The sequence below is a fragment of the Mustela nivalis genome (assembly GCF_964662115.1).
Source record: "Mustela nivalis genome assembly, chromosome: 20".
NCBI classification, from domain to species: Eukaryota; Metazoa; Chordata; class Mammalia; order Carnivora; family Mustelidae; genus Mustela; species Mustela nivalis.
Genome location: NC_139039.1, coordinates 18,429,537 through 18,447,882, shown reverse-complemented (window position 1 = coordinate 18,447,882; position 18,346 = coordinate 18,429,537). Strand labels below are relative to the sequence as shown.

At 38.2% G+C, this 18,346-nt stretch overlaps 1 protein-coding gene across 1 annotated transcript in view; it reads right to left on the bottom strand.

Annotated features, from left to right (window-relative positions):
- Positions 1 to 18,346, bottom strand: part of ASAH1 (N-acylsphingosine amidohydrolase 1) — a 45,473-nt gene that overhangs the window by 21,214 nt on the left and 5,913 nt on the right. Inside the window, exon 2 of the mRNA XM_082715607.1 lies at positions 5,707 to 5,753. Coding sequence (XP_082571733.1) covers positions 5,707 to 5,753 — 47 coding nt within the window. The remainder of the gene's footprint in view (positions 1 to 5,706; positions 5,754 to 18,346) is intronic.

The following is an 18,346-nucleotide window of genomic DNA, read 5'->3' as shown; positions in this document are numbered from 1 at the left end:
CGACTCCAAGGCTGGTGAGCAAACAGGTGAGGATTAACCACAGAGCCACCTGGGCTCCCTTCTTTCTTGACAATCCTTGGGCTGGAGGGTAAGTTTTCCCTCAGATTCAAGCTCCACTCTCTTTTTGAGAGCTCTCCAGGCTTTATTTAGGATCTGTCTTAAGGCCTTGTTTGTGTGTGTGTTTCTTTTTTTAATCTGAGAGTACTTACTGAGTCCTTTACAAAATCAGACCATTTCTAACTGTACTGACTCCTGTATAGACTGCTGTGAACTGACTCATTTTGGGATTGGACTGTGCCCGCTGGCTATGCACTAGTTTTTGGTATGACTCCAATTTGGAACTGGATTGTTCCTACTGGAACGATACTGGCCTTTGGCCTAATGCCTTCTGGAAACAGGCTGTTCCTGTTGAAATTGTGCTACTTAGCATTTTTTCTCTTTACCCTAGAGAAAAATTTCTAAGAAATGGGATCTCAGTCATCAAAATGCTTCGAGGATACTCGGCCCCTCCTAGGACCCCAGCTGTTCTATGTTTCAAAACTGCATATGCATTTATAACTAAAGAGACTGAGTTAACCAAAAGTAACTAGAACTTCAATGCCCATTATGGGGAACTTCGGATCTCCCCAAACTTAGTTTACCCAAAAGTAAATTAGAAAGCACAGCCACTAAAAAACAAACAAACCTAAATGGGATGCCTGTTTTAGATGGTACCTTGAGGCTTCTGAATCCCTTCAGGATTTTGAGTTTGCCTCTTTGTAAGATACTATTTCTAAATTAACTGACAAGACAAGTGAAAGAAGTCAAAATAGCTTCAGAGACCTTTTCTCCCCGCTCTACCTTTGTTTCCTGACACCTGGCAGGTGCTACTTTCGTTTTTTTACATTGCTGAACTTCCTTTTCCCTCTGAAGTACTCCCCGCTCCTTCTCCTGAACCTGCTAAAACCTGCCCCTTTGAAGCTGAGCCTTCCGATGATCTATAGAAATGCCAAGTTTCTTATGCTCCTGTACTAAGGGAACTATGCAAGTCATGAAGAGTTTTCTGAAGTGACTGGTGACCTCTCCCCCACCCCACAAGCTTTAGAATTTACCCTAGTTATTCAAATTTACCATTCTAGTTCTCAGATTTATATCCATTAATCCACATGCTTACTTGCAAAGGCCAGACCAAAAACTGGATGAAACTAGTCCACTAGGAACATCCTGAAGGACACGTAGAGAAACAGACTCCTAACTTTTGGTAAGACACTAGAACACTCACAACGAATATCCACTGGGCAGTTACAGCAGCTTTCCCTAAGCATGTCGATGGGAACAAAAATTCAGGCTTGTGCACAAAAGCCTGAAGAATCTCTTCATAACTACTATAATTGACTTGACTCCGAATTGTTTTTAAAGAAGGTACTGGTTTTCCTTTAAATGCTGAATCCACCAGGTAATATTTAACTCTGTACTCATCAATGACCCAAACTAGGATGTTTCTCCTTGAGTCTTTTTTTTTTTTTTTTTTTTTAAGATTTTATTTATCTGGGGAATGGGAAGAGAGGGAGAGTGCACGCATGAGCAGGGCCAAGGACAGAGGGAGATGCAGAGTCCCTGCTGAGCAGGGAGCCAAATCAATTCATGACTTGATCCCAGACCCTGGGATCATGACCTGAGCTGAAGGCAGATGCTTAACAGACTAAGCCACCCAGGCGCCCCCTCCTTGAATCTTTAAGAGGACCAGGATGAAATGGAAAACCATTTCAGCTTGCTTGTGTCCTAGATGGGTCACCTAAAGGACTGCTAACATTCTCAAGTTCCAACTTGGGCGAATAAGGCTTAAACCAAAAACCTTCCAGTTTGTGCTATTACTGCAAAGAGCCAGGGCATTACTAAAAAGCTGGGACAAACTTAAGTGCTCTAGGTGCTGTCTAACCATCTAATTCCCAAACACAAGGCCCTGAGGAGCTACAGGTGCTCATCCCAACCCTCCCTCTTCAGTGACCTACAGAAACCACTTTCCAGACTGGGGGAAAAAAAAAAAATCTATGTCTGTATCAACATTAGAGCTACACTCTCCATGCTTAATCCTACTGCTTTAAAGCAGCCTCTACCTCAGAGCACTACACAAGCTCAAGTAGCTAAGGTGAGGTGAAAGGGGGGGTGAGGTGAAGGGGGGGGGCGGGGAGGTGGGAGAAGAAGGAGGTAATCTCTCATAAACCTCAACAGGTTCCCATCTCTGAACCTATTTCCTTTTGTCAAACCTATTGAGAGATATGCATCCTTTTTTTTCCCTCTGCGTTCCTCCATCTCTATTCATTTACTGGGCCAAGATTTCTCACAAAACTATCATGCCAGAATTGCCTTCTCCCCAAAGGGGAAATGATTCTAGAATTTGTTAACAGTAATCAAAAGAGCGAACCAAGGGGATTAAATGACCTTCCACATCTTTCATTGGCTCCATCTCTGACTACAGCTGCATCTAGGAACACTGATTATTTGCTCCTACTGGATCAACTACCAACTCCTTAACAGGCAAAATCCTCAACTAATACTGGCACAATTCCAAGTGCACCTCCCCAACAAGATTCAAAGAGATCCCTCAAAATCTCTCTGCAGAATTAATACTCCATAAATAAAGAAGGCCCTGGAGGCATCAAGCCCATAATAGAAGATTACAAGGCTCAGGGTTCACTATCCCCTGTACTAGTCCCTGTAATACCTCTATTTTATCGGTAAGAAAACCCAATGGCCAAACGGAGGTCTGTCCCAGACCTAAGAACAGTTAATACTACTGTTTCCCCCTTGGTATCCTGTTGTTTCCAACCTTCATATGCTACTGATATCCATTCCTACTGAAAGCAAATTTTTCAGAATTTAACTACGCAGAACATTTTTAGTACGCTCACTGATGAGAACAGCCAGTATCTTTTTGCCTTCACTTGGGAAGAACAGCAATACAACTGGATGGTAATATTTATCCCTAGGGTTTCACAGAGTCCTCCTTACTTTTCACAAGCCTTAAAAGCTGATTTGGATGATAGAAAGTTTTGGGAAGGCTCTACTTTCTTAAAATATTAGATGACTTGCTTCTCTATCACCCTTCTCAAACTTCTTTACAGGAGACAACAACCATCTATTAAAATTTGTAGGCTTAAAGGGAAATAAAGTCTCCAAAGTGAGAAAAAAAAATAGCAGTTTGCTCAAATTCAAGTTTGATACTTAGGGCATCTGATCTTCAAACAAGAACTACATTCAGATCCAGATGATACCCTATATGATTGTTGACATGACTTTTTGGCCCCTCATGACAATTTGTAAGAAACTCTTCTACCAAGGCAAGCTTTTTCATGACTTCCTGAAAGTTCTTATTTAAAGGATGTACGTGGTACATACTGAATGGGGTATGCCATCACAACTTCCTTTTGACATCACTGAAGCAGCACCTTGACCTTTGGCTATTTCTACCCAATAGGATGAAATATATGCCCTTGCTCAAACTTGTCCCTTCACCAAGGCTAAAACCACAGACATTTATACCAATAGTCAGTATACCTTTGGGGCAATTCATCACTTTGGAATATAATAGAAACAACGAGATGTCCTTACCCACAACGAGGATAAGATTAGAAACGGCTCTTATGTCCAAAATGTACTAGATGTCATACTTTTGCCAGCTGCTCTACTAATAAGGTTCTTCGGCATACCAGACTTGACTCACTTCCTGTGGGCCAAATAAAACCATCTCATAATACCTTTGGTATTTCAACCAAAAATGCTGTTCTTAAGGAGACCAAGAGAAAAACCTCTATCACAGTCCAAAGGGACATTCTCCCAGATGATTATTTAGAAAAACTGACAAGAGATGCCCAACAACTGACTCTAGAGAGGGAAAAACGACACTGAAAATCTAGTAATTGTTGTCTTGATAAAAAGAGACTCTGGTTTGGACCAAATAACAGTCTGGCCCTACCAGAAATTCTAAAGCTCCCACCACTCAAATGCATTAAACCACTGGACTACTAACAAAATGTTAGTATGTACCTGTACTGTATGTTTACAAATGTACTCTGTGTGCTCTTGGCTATATCCACTATTCTGCTTCCATTGTCTCTTGAAGCAGAGACTTCCAGGAGGCATATATGACTCCATGTTTGCCTCCACAGGGAAAACCTTTCTTCTACATTGCAATCAGTGCCAATAAATATTTCAGTTAGCTACTTTCAGGTCTAGAGTCCTAGCTTAGAGCCATCATACAATTTGGAGTTCTGTTACTTCTTCCGTTCTGTATAATTATTTTAAGTTTTGTATTTTGCTCTCTATTGAACTTTTTAAAAAATGTACTCAGTAAGATGGTGCTGGTTCAGTGCTCTGAGAAAATCTCCAACACTTATGACCTTAAGAAGATACAGTCTTTAGATGGGAAGTGCCTTAGTGTTCTCTCCTAACCTTCTTGTTAACTCAAATAGGGCTTTAAGTGATTTCCAACTACTCTGCACCTTCCTCCCTGCACAGAAATGTGGAAAACCTGACTCTTGATCACTGATGCTTTCAAAGAAAGATTTTTCTTTTTTAATTTATATTTTTGAACACTTTCTTTTTTAAGGAAGCTTCACCCCCAACATGGGGCTTGAACTTACAACCCTGCAGAAAGAAAGGAGCCTTGTAAATTGATAATACTTTAGATACTACTTTACTAGCCCTGCAGGAAGAAAGGCTTTCCTCCTCTGCTGGCAACAACCCAGCCAATAAGACACTGCTATAACTCAGCCAATAAAAAGGCACTATGCTTCAAACGCCATTTACTCCAATGTAAGAGCTGGTTTGAAGAGCCTTCCCAACCTCCCCCTTTCCTCTGTAAAAGAGCATTCTCCTCTTTTGTTCTGCTGGCTTCCCTACGGTTTTGCTGTAGCTTGCTTGTCCTGCATTGTAATTCTCTGCTCTTCACAAGTAAACCCATGTTTGCTGGAACAATAACTGGCAGTTTTATTTCTAAGGTTAACAGGTTAAAGCTGTACTCTCCTTTCCCCTGCCCACCCCAGGCTACTTTTAGAAAGAAAGAAAGCAGGGCAAAAAAGATTACCCTTCTTTATACCTTTCTCTTCTTTTCCACATTCTGAACCCTCTGGGCTGGTGGGCTGTTCTTATATTTTTCTCATAAACCCATTTAGCCATGAAAGATTTGAAAATGCCATATACCTATATTAAAAATATTAACATAAAGGCACTAAAATATGATACTGGCCCTTCCCTTATGTTTTTTAATCTTGTTTTGTCCTCAACATCTTTGATTATCACAGTAGGGGTTTATTTCTTGAAGGTTTCATATATAAGACCCTACACTTTCTTCCAATATAATCTGATGGTTTATATTCAGGTACCACAGGAAGTCACAGTTCAGCTCTGCATTTGTCAGGATAAAAAAATGCTTGGCAATCGACAGAATTTGCTGGAAAACAGAAATTCTTTTTCTCTCTGATTTTGATAGACTAGAAGAGGGCATTTTAATCATGGGGTACTTCAGTATTTGTCCAGGGTCTTAGCCAAACAAACCTGACCAAACAAAAACAAAAACAGAGCTGTCTCAGAAGAAAAAAAGTTTGTTTAAATATAGAAGACATGACTTAAATTTTTCTTCATTATTGTCATTTTTATGAGATAATTACATACGGAAAAGTCTCCACAAAGGCCAAAGTCAGTTTTGAACATCTGATGTTTACTCACGTTGGTCCAGAAGGAGGATAGGTTGATTTTCTGCAGTTTTCTGTCCACTGGAAAAAAAAAAAACAAAAAAAAAAAAACAAAGAAAATTAAATTTCAGAAAATAATAAACTGAACAGGCAATTTGCAAAAACAGTTAAAGACTGTGTAGACAAAAATCAAGCATGATTAGCCCTTTTAGATCATTTTGATACCTCTTAAAAGTCTTTTCCTCCCAAGAAAACGTCTAAAATCTCAAACTTAAGGGCATTTTCAGCCTTAATTCAATTTGTACTAGTGCTATAACTTGGATTCTATATTTCAAACACACTGAATAAAGAGGAAATGTTAAGGTAAATGGAAATGTTTAAGTCAGATAGGCTGATTTATCACTAACAGTAAATTAAATCTTGATAGAATATGATGTCACTTGAATTTATGAACCAACTCCATTGCAACAGAAATTTGCATCCCAAACCAGATTTTCAGGACACACGATGCAGGGCCCTTCCTAATCTGGCCATACTTTACCTTCCCAGCCTCCTTTCCTGCCACTCCTCCTATCTCGCACGGCCACATGCAAACATGTCCTCTGATCTCTGACCTTTTCCTATATGTGCACGCAGTGTTCCAGTGACCTAAAATGCCATTTCTCCACCTAATGAACTTCAGACTTCAATTTTTTAAAAAAATATTTTATTAATTTATTTGACAGAGAGTGAGATCACAACTAGGCAGAGAGGCAGGCGGAGAGAGAGGAAAAAGCAGGCTCCCCGCTGAGCAGAGAGCCCGATGTGGGGCTAGATCCCAGGACCCTGAGATCATGACCCAAGCCAAAGGCTGAGGTCTAACCCAATGAGCCACCCAGGTGCCCCTGGACTTCAATTTTTTTTTTTTTTTTTTTTTGGGTAAGATTTGTTTAACACACAGAGAAAGATCACAAGTAGGCAGAAAGGAAGGCAGAGAGTGGGGGGGCAGGCTCCCTTACATCTATAAGACGTAAAGAAGTTCATGCTTGGTATTACTGGTTCTTTAACACATGACAGATTCAAACATTTTCCACAAAGTACCTGCCAATCACTACTATGATTAATAACCATAAGCTTGAAACAACTTGCATTTCACAAGCTTTGTACATCTGCCCAACTAAGGTTTGTCTGCTCCACACATATTCTTACCACTGTCAGTTGTTACACAAAATAGCAGATTCCATTTCAGGTCTTACTGAATTACTCAGTTCTCAAGTTCTTTGAAAGCATCCTTGCCTGTAACTGTTCCACCAGACTATTCACTGAGACTAATGAATTCTTCAGTCTCAAACATGGCACTGGTGCTTTAGTAAATAGCAATAACTGATCAGTAATCAATAAGTTCAGTACCAATAACTGGGAATCGGTTTGCCTTACTCTTCAACTGATAAGGATATGTCTACCAAAGTCCCAGGTAGCTCTTCTCATGTAAAGGCTAACAGTGCACAACAAATTTTCCCAGGATACATTTCTTCTACTGCTGCAATCAAATGTGATTTCATTAACTCACCATGGCTCAGTGAGTTTCCCTGCTTTGCTAACAGATGAACTACCTGAAGATTTCTTTCCATTGCAACCTCATTTTGCTTTTTAAAATTTGTAAATAAATTCTGTGATGAGATACTCTGTTTTAAGTTGTCTTATTTTTCTGACCATTTTTTCCTACGGTTGGGAATACTGTGATGACTGCTTAATCCATGTTGACACGTACTGCATTCCTTCAACACAATGCTAGATGTGCTCTGTCATCTAATTAAGTGCCAAGATAATCCACACACTACTCTGCCTTGAGAGAGCAACATTTGAAATTCACTTTTCAAATTCAACATTTGAAATTCACAAAAAGTGACATGATAGGTCTGCACTGATAACTTTTTTTTTAAAAAGATTAAAATAACATGGTACATAAGTGACTCTTAATCTCTCAAAACAAACTGAGGGTTGCTGGGGGGAGGGGGTTTGGGAGAAGGGGGTGGAATTATGGACATTGGGGAGGGTATGTGCTTTGGTGAGTGCTGTGAAGTGGGTAAACCTGGTGATTCACAGACCTGTACCCCTGGGGATAAAAATATATGTTTATAAAAAATAAAAAATTAAAAAAATAAAATAAAATAAAATAAATAAAAAATTTAAAAAAAAAAAGAGTTAAAGTAAGGACAATAAAAAAAAAAATAACATGGTACATTGATACATGTGGCACTTAAAATGCAGTTCAGTTAAAATTGCTTAACTATCACCTGAAGTGTGCTGAACGGCAGTGGAAAGCCACAAGATCCCGTACACAGGCTCTGCTCAACACCATGATAATGCAAGGCAGCCACAGACAGTAAGCAAATACGTAACGGTGGCGATGTTCCAATACAACTCTGTGGATGGACACCGACATATGAATTCCATGTAGTTTTTACATGTCACAAAATATTAATCTTCTTTGGATTTTTTCTCTCCCAACTTTAAAAAAAAAACATCAACACCATTCTTTGCTCGCAGGTCTTACAAAAACAGGTGACAGGCTGTACTGGGCCTGCTGACTGAGGTGTGCCAGCCACGGCTGGAAAGCATGAACACCCGTGTTCATGTTCTTCCTAGATGACTTTTTCAGTTTCTTTAGAGGGAAACCCTTGGAGGTAGTGTGTACATGTGAAACAAAGAGAAGGAGAAAGACATTGTGTGTGTGTTAGTTTTCTGCCTAGTGGTAAATACCAAATGGAGTTTTGTATGCAGAGGTCAGGATGGGGTTACTTTCTGTTTATTGACCCATCAATTCAACTCTCCTTTCATCCTCATTTAATGTCCTTATAATACCCTCCAGAATAACTGCAACTCTGAGCCAGGAACCTCTCAGGGAGTTCCCTTCCTCACAATAGCTGCTTCTACCTCATCTTATTAGCCAACACTCCTGCAGCTACCACCTAACTACCAAAAATTAACTGAAAGTGCCTCATCCCTACAATCATTTAAAATCATATGTTCAGGGACCCTGGCTGGCTCAGTCCGTTAAGCATCTGCCTTCGGCTCAGTTCATAATCTCAGGATCCTAGGATTGAGCCCCATGTGGGGCTCCCTGCTCAGCGGGAGTCTTCGCCCTCTCCCACTGCCTGCCTCCCTGCTTGGGCTCTCTCTCTCAAATGAATAAATAAAATCTTTTAAAAAATAAAATCATATGCTCATGGACTTATATAGTGTTTGGCAGCACTTGATTATATTAGTTTCCAATGGCCGCTGTAACAAACTACCACAAATGTAATGGGTTAAAACAACACAAATTTATTATGCTATAGCTCTGGAATCTAAAGTGGGTCTGCAGGATGTGTTCCCTCCATGGCTCTAAAGGAGAATCCGTTCCCCTGACTTTCCCATCTTCTGGAGGTCACCTACATTCTTTGCCTTGTGGCCCCGAGCTTCAAAGCCAGGAGCACAGCATCTTTTCTCTTCTATAGCCTCCCGCCTCCCTCTTACACAGATGTCTGTAATTATACTGGGCTTCTCTGGTTAATCCAGTGTAATGTCCCCATCTCAAGCTCCTTTACTAAATTGCATCTGCAAAGTCCCCTTTGCCACAAAAAGAACATTTTCACAGCTTCTTAGGATTAGGACATGGGCATCTTTGGGAAGCTAGAATATACTCTAGGGGTGCCTGGGTGGCTCAGTGGGTTAAAGCCTCTGCCTTCGGCTCAGGTCATGATACCAGGGTCCTGGGATCGAGCCCCACGTCAGGCTCTCTGCTCAGCGGGGAGCCTGCTTTCTCCTCTCTCTCTCTCTCTGCCTGTCTCGCTGCCTACTTATGATCTCTGTCAAATAAATAAATAAAATCTTTAAAAAAAAAAAGTGCACTTGATGTCATGATCATTGGGTGTTATATGCAACAGATGAAGCAGGAAATTCTCATTCGAAAAGAATAATCCAATATATGTTAACTAAATTGAATTTAAATTAAAAAAAGAAAAAGGAAAAATAATAAACCAGAGTAGGAAAAAAAATAGAAAAATTTATAAAATTAATAGGTAGGATCCAACATCTAATTAATAGGATTTCCAGAAAGAGAAAGCACAGAAAATAAAGGGAAGGAAATTATGAAAGAAATAATAGAAGAAATTTTGTTAGAGCTGAATGGAGATGTATTTTAAAGTGTAAAGGACTACTGATAACTCAAAAAACAAAAAACAACAAAAAAAAGAGCCTTCAGTGAGACACGTTACTGTGCTATTTCAGACATAAAGAAATAAAAAGCTTCTAGCACTAGGTGGGGGAGGGTATCCTATACACGAATAAGAATTACACTCCCCTCAGACTTCTCAACAGCTACATGAATGCCAGAAGAGAGTGACACCATCATTTCCTTGGCAGGGAATTAATTTCAAACTAGAACTTTCTAACTGGTCAAGGCATTGATCAATTTTGGGATTTAATGAAGTTTTCGATTTTAAGTCAATGCAAGGACACAGAAAGTGTACCTCCCACACATTATTTCTTAAGTTACTTCAAGATATATTCTAGCAAAACGAGTAAACCAAGTAAGAGAGAACAGGATCCCAAAACAATGGCTCCAACATACACTGTAAAGGGAACTCTGAGAAATTACACTCCCATTAGACACCAAGAAACAGGTGTCCTAAAAAGGGAGATTCCATAGGATAAACTGTATGGTTGAAGGGCTGGAAGAACTTGAGGCTCCAAGAGAAGCACAGACTTTACGAACAAAAGAAAACTAGAAAACTAGAAACTACAGGAAGAAACTGCAGTATCAGAAAAATATGGTACAAATAAAAACAAATTAGTCCCAAATAGATTAGGGATTTAGTAAGTTTTAAGAATGGATACAACAAATAGAGAATAAATCAGAGATTGAATAATATACAGAACATAGGTAGAATGGGGGCACCTAGGTGGCTCAGTTGGTTAAGCACCCAACTCTTGATTTCAGCTCAGGTCATGACTCAGGGTCATGAGATCGAGCTCTGTGTACGGCTCTGCACTCAGTGTGGAAGGAGTCTTCTTAAGATTCTTTCTCTCTCGGGCGCCTGGGTGGCTCAGTGGGTTAAGCCGCTGCCTTCGGCTCAGGTCATGATCTCGGGGTCCTGGGATTGAGTCCTGCATCGGGCTCTCTGCTCAGCGGGGAGCCTGCTTCCTCCTCTCTCTCTGCCTCTCTGCCTACTTGTGATCTCTGTCAAATAAATAAATAAAATCTTAAAAAAAAATAATAAAAAAGATTCTCCCTCTCTTCAACCCCTGCTCACATGCCCTCTCTGCCCCCCTCTCTTTCTCTCAAAAAAAGAATAGTCAGGCTGGCCTAGATTTAGTTTCTTCTTCTAATTACAAAAAATGAAAAGAAACCAATTAGAAACTCTAAGGAAAAAGGTCTGTACAAGAATGCCATGATATAAACATGAAGCAAACTAAAATGTGTCATGAATATGAATATGTGGTAGAAAATATATTGAATATTCTTTCAGTGTCATTAGATTTGTGACTTTAGAATTACAGAAAAGGAAATATAGTCACAGCACATTGGGCAATAACCAATACTTACAAATCATACTTCTTTAAACAGTGTTTACTCTTTCCATTTTTAAAAGTAGATATACAGAAAAATCATTGATGACTCAATTACAGTTATGTTATTGATGTTGACTATGCAAGGGTAAAAAAATATAGAAATGAAGAGAAGGGAGAAAAAAGTGGGAGGGGTCAAGGATGTCCACATGCACCACATGAGCTAGAGTATCTAGCCAGAACAATTAGGCAAGAAAACAAAAAGGATCCAAACTGGAAAAGAAACTATCTCATTTCCAGATGATATAATTTATTAAAAAAAAAAGGAAGAAGCCCTAAAAAATCCACTAAAAACTTTAAAAAATAATAAATGAATTCAGCAAGTTTGCAGGATACATAATCAATGTACAAAATCAATTTTATACAGTAGCAATGAGCAAACTGAAAATGAAATTAAGGTAACAGTTCTACTTAAAATAACATCAAACAATATGATACTTAGTAATAACTTTAAACAAAGAAGTATAAGACTTGTACACTGTAAATTATAAAACACTATAAAAAGAAATTAAAGATCTAAGTAAATGGAAGCCATATATGTTCATAGGCCAGAAAACTTAATATTGTTAAGATGGCAATACTCAAATGATCCATAGATTTGATGCAATACGTATTTAAATCCCATCTGGCTTCTCTGCAGAAAGTCAAGTGACACTAAATTTCATATGACAATTCAAGGAACAAATAATAGTCAAAATAGTCTTGAAAAAGACCAACAAAGTTGGAAGACTGACACCTCCTAATTTGAAACTTACTATAAAAGCAACAGTAAACAAGACACTGCAATATCAGCATAAAGACAAATCAATTGAATAGATTTGTTTCCAAACATTTTTGGAATATTTGGAAATATCTGGAATATTGATTTGATTCCACATCAGTGAAATAGAATTGAGAGTCCAAGAAATAAATCCTCACATTTATGCCAACAGCAAATCATATGTTTGATAAAAGATCTGTATCTAGAATATATATCTTAAAGATCAATAAGAAAAAGACAAATTAATTTAAAAATAGGCAAAGGATTTGAATAGACATTTATTCAAAGATTTAAGTCAGTAAACACATGAAAAGATGCCAAACATAATTTGCCAATAGGGAAATGCAAATCAAAACCACAATGAGATACCACTTCACAACAACTAAGATGGCAATAATAATAAAATTAATAAGTGTTAGCACAGATGTGGAGAAACTGGAACCTCCATTCAATGTTAGTGTGAATGTAAAATAGTGCAGCTGCTTTGGAAAACTGGTGCTTTCTCAGTTAAACATATAGTTAACCATGTGACCCCACAATTCTGTTCCTAGTCATAAACTGAAAAGATATGAAAACGTGTCCACACAAAAAATGTACACAAATACAAATGTTCATAGCATCATTACTCACAATACCAAAAGTGGAAACAAACTTAATGTCCATTAACTGATAAATGGATGATCAAAATGTGGTATATGCATACAATGGAAATTATTCAATCATAAATAGAAATGAAGTATGGCTACATGCTACAGTGTGGATGAACCTTGAAAACACGCTAAGTGAAAGCAGCCAACCACAAAGAACCACATACTTTTGATCCTCTTTACATAAAATGTTCAGAAAGGACAAATCCATAGAGACAAAGTTTATTTGTGGTTACCGAGGGGAGGGGTAGGTTTCAGGGTTAGGACTAAGGGAAAAGAAGTTTATTTTGGGGCTCATGAACATGTTCTAAAACTGATTAGAGAAATGACTGCACAACTCTGTGAATATAATGAAGCCATTGAACTGTCTAATTTTAGGGGGTGAATTGTATATCAGTTACATCTCAAAACTGTTTCAAAAAAATATGCAGGAAAGATGGTTGAAAGTAAGCTAAATTCTTATCCATCATTGCTGTATTAGAGAAAACAATGCCTAAAATTAATTGAGACAAATTAAGCATAAACATACCAAAATAATATTCATAAAAATAACCAGGAGTGACTTAAAACTTTTAGCCCCCAATATGGCAGAAGCACCAATTAATTAAAACAGACTGAGCTGCACACAACTAGTATGATAGTAAACACAGGTTCTGCTGACTATCACCTGAGTACAGTTAAAAGTGTTTGCTTCTAGGGAAAGGTAACTGGGGTAGAAAGAATGAAGTAGGAAACCTGATTTTCATCATAAGCCTATCTATATAATTTGATTTTAACTATACATACTTCAATATAAGCTTTAAAACATTGAATTTAAAAATTGTATAATTTCATTTACATTGTGGGGGAGATTTTCAAGGAATGATTCTCTGACATTATTTTTAAGTGTCTGAAACTGTCATTATCTAAAATTATTTTAAAATAACAACATACAGAACAAGGACAGATGGTAGCAGAGTGGGAGGACTCTAGGCTCCCTTTATCCTATGAACACAATTAGATAACTATCAAATCATCCTATATACCTCAGAAATTGACCTGAAAACTGGTAGAACTCCACAACTAAAAGTAGAGAAGAGGCCACGTGAAGGTAGGAAGTGCAGAGATGCAGTATGGGAGGGAAACAGATCATGACTGCTGCAGTGGGGAGGGAGGCAGGGTCTCAGAGAATGGCAAGAGACAAACTAGCACACAGGGAGTACAAGGGAAAATGAACACCCCCCCCCCCCTTAGCAATTGCCTTGAGAAGTGAGAAGGGCCAAATTTCATAATTTCCTGAAACTTCTGGGGCTTAATGCCTGGAGTTTAAGATCAGACTTGGCTGGGTTAGAGCCCAGAGAGCACTGTGTAGCTCTTAGAGCGAAGGCAGGCAAACAATCCACAGAGTGTGTGGAAATAACGATCCAGAGAATACCTGGGGGGTTATCTGCTCATCTCTGAGCACATCCCAGAGAGACAACATTCACGAGAGACCACTGCAGGAACAAAGGAACTGGCTGGCCATTTCCCTCCCACACCCATCAGCATAAGCCCAGGGTCAGCTGCAGGAAGCAGTGCTGTACCCACACTCACTACTTAATATGCTTAGACCAAGTCCCAAACCTGTACCCCAGCGGAAACTCCCCCTCCCCAAGTCACACTTGCCTCAGTCCTAGCACAGCAGTTCCCTTCCCCCAGAAGACCAGTTCAAACCCCTGCTCAAACTGTACCTCCCAACATGGGAATTTGCAGAGCTTCTGTTCCAGCTGCAGTGACAATAGTCTCATGTCACAAACAGACCAGAGCACACCTAGTCAAAATCCAGGAATCAAACCATGCCCACAACAGGCAAAGAGAGCTTCTGCAGACAAGTGGCCTGAAAGATAAAGGGGCCGGAACAGAACAGCAGAGCACAGGCAACATACAGTGGAGACACTCTCAGAAGCACCAGGCCCTGGGAAACAAGGGACACTATATGGCAGGACACTACGGGACCTCTTCTTTGTAAGACCATTTTCTTCAATGTTTCTTCAAGAAACATTTTCTGTTTCCCTCCCATACCGCATCTCTGCACTGTAAGATGCAGACTTTCCCAACACACAGAAGCAGACACTGAAACTTAAATAAAATGAGAAGACAGAGAAACTTATCCCAAATGAAAGGACAGGACACGGCCATAAATCTAAGCTGAACACATATAGCTAACATGCTTGGTAAAGAATTTAAAGTAAGATCATAAGGATACCCACTGGAATTGAGAAAGGAGTAGAAGATTTGAATGAGACCCTTAACACGCACAGGAGTAACAGAACAGAGAGAAAAGGTACAATAAATGAAATGACAAACATAATGATGAAATGAATATCAGGATAAGAAGCAGAGGAATGAATTAGTGATCTAGAAGCGAGAGTAATGGAAAATAATCAAGATGAACAAAAAAGAGACAAAATAATTATGCAATAAGAGAAAAGATTTAGGGAACTCAGTGACTCCATCAAGTGTAATAACATTTATATTAATGGACTCCTAAAAGAACAGGAGAGAGAAAAGGGAATAGAAACCTTATTTGAAGAAATAATAGCTGAAAACTTCCCTAATCCAGAAGGCACAGAGAACTCCCATCAAAGTCAAGAAAAGCAGATCCACACCAGGAAATATTGTAATTAAATTGGCAAAATACAGTGATAAGGGGAAAAAAATTTAAAAACATGAAGACGAAAAAGACAGTAACTTAAAAGGGAAAACCCATAAGGCCAGCAGGAGATTTTTCCTCAGAAACCTTCCAACCCAGAAGAAAGTAGCACGATATATTCAAAGCACTGAAAGGGAAAAATCTGTAGCCAAGAATACTATCTCCAGCAAGCATATCATTCCGAATAGAAGGAGAGATGAAGAATTTCCCAGTCAAACAAAAACTAAAGGAGAGTGTGACCATTAAACCAGCTCTGCAAGAAGTATTAGGAGGGACTCTTAGAGTAGAAAGGAAAGACCAAAGGTGACAGTATAAAGGTAGGAAACACAAAAGCAGTAAAAATGAATATTTCTGTAAGAAATCAGTCAAGGAACTCACAAAATAAAAGGATGTAAGATTTAACAACATATACCTAAAACATGGGGAGGAGAGGAGTAATGAATGGATTCCAACATAAAGGACCATTCATTTAATATAGACTGCATATGCAGAGGAGGTTATATATAAACCTAATGGAAATTATAAATCAAAAACCACTAATAAACATGCAAAGAATAAAGAGGAAGAAATCCAAATATATCACTAAAGAAAATCAGCAAACCATTAAAGAAAAACATGAGAAAGGATCAGAGAAAAACCTGAGAAACAAATATAAAACAAGTAGTAAAGTGACAATACATATCTATCAATAATTTCTTTGCATGTAAACAGATGAAATACTTCTATCAAAAGATGCAGGGTGACAGAACAAAAAAACAAAAACAAAAACAAAATCCATCTATATACTGCCTATTAGAGACTCATTTTAGACATAAAGTCACCTGCAGATTGAAAGTCAGGGAATGGACAAATATCTATCATGCAAATGGATGTCAAAAGAAAGCCAGAGTAGTAATACTCATATTAGACAAACTAGAGTTTAAAGAAAGACTATAACAAGAGACAGAGAAGGACGTTATATAATCATAAAGGGGATAATCCAACAAGAAGATATAACAACTGTATATATTTATGCACCCAAATACATAAATCAGCTAATAAAAAACACAAAGGTACTAATAAAATAGTACAAGAATGGTAGGGGACTTTAACATTGTACTTACTTCAGCGGATGAATCACCTAAACAGAAAGTCAACAAGTAAACAATAGCTTGGAATGACATGCTAGAACAGATATACTCAGAACATTCCACCCTGAAACAGCAGAATATACATTTTCAAGTGCACATGAAACATTTTCCATAACAGATGATATATTAGCTCATAAAATAAGCCCTCAACAAATTTAAAAAGATCAAAGCATACCATGCATCTTTTCCTACCACAATGTCATGAAACGAGAAGTCAATTACAAGAAAAATCTGCAAAGAGCACAAATATACGGGAGTTAAATACCATGCTCCTAAAAAATAAATGGGTCAACCACGAAATAAAAGAGAAAATTTAAAAAGTAAATGGAAACAAATGAAAATGAAAACAGAATGGTCCAAAACTTTTAGAATGCAGGAAAAGCAGTTCTAAAAGGGAAGTTTTTAGTTCTGCATTTAATGCAATCCCTATCAACATTTTTCACAGACCTAGAACAAAGAGTTCTAAAATTTGTATGGAACCACAAAAAAACCTGAAGAGCCAAAGCAATCATAAAAAAGAAAAGCAGAGCTGGAGGCACTTCAAAAATCAAATAACAAGGCATAACTTCAAGTTATATTACAAAGTTGCAGTGATCAAAACATAATGATACACAAAAAACACACATTGATCATGGAAAAGAACAGAAAACCCAAAATCAAACATGCAATTCTATGGTCAATCTTGGATAAAACAGGAAAGAATATCTAATGGGGGAAAAAGAAAACCACAATCTCAACAAATGGTGTTGGGAAAACTGGACAAGAATGTGCAAAAGAATGAAAATGGACCACTTGCTTATACTACACACAAAAATAAATTTAGGACGGATTAAAGACCTAAATGTGAGACATGAAACTATAAAAATCCTAGAAAAGAGCGCAGGCAGTAACTTCTCTGACATCGGCTGAAGCAACTTTTTTCTACATATGTCTCCAGAGGCAAGGGAAACAAAATCTTGCCATTTCCAATCACATGGAGCAATTATGCTAAGTGAAATAAGTCAGAGAAAGACAAATACCACATGGCTTCACTCATATGTGGAATCTAAGAAACAAAACAAAAGAGCAAAGGTGGAAAAAAGAGAGTCAAATCAAGAAACAGACTCTTAATTATAGAGAACAAACTGATGGTTATCAGAGGGGAGGGTGTAAATTAAGGAGCGCACTTGTACTGATGAGCATGGATGATGTATGGAAGTGTTGAATCACTATATTGTACAGCTCAAATTAATATTACATTGTATGTCAAGTAGCTGGAATTAAAAACAACAACAACAACAAAGGGTGCCTGGGTGGCTCACTCAGTTTAGAGCCTGACCCTTGGTTTCAGGGGATGTCATGGTCTCAGGGATGTGGGATGGAGCCCCACATTGGGCTCTGTGTTCACTGTGGAGTCTGCTTGAGATTCCTTCCTCTCTCCCACTGCCCCTCTCCAACTCTTGCAAGCTCTCTTCCTCTCTCTCTCTCAAATAAATAAAATCTTTAAAAAAAAAAAAGGCAATAACATATAAATGCAATGTAGGCACAGTACTCTAAGTTCATCTGTCCTTGTTTAGCAAAGTTAGAAATGGACACTAAAAAGTAGCACTCTATTTAAGAAAGTCATAAGTTGCAACTATTAATTTTCCATAGACACCATTTAATAAGAGCAAATTATTAGCTTTAGAAATGCAACTCATATTTCATTCTAACTTATCCACTGTAAGATTCTTCTAAATATAAGAACTTTTGGGTTAGAATATGATTTAATTCATAAAAATCCAATTTATGCCCTTTTACTGAATTTCAAGTTATCGGGAACTTTAGGTTCATATTTAGGATACAAGCCCCACCTCCATCACTAACTGAAGGTTACACAGCTGGTGACAGAACCA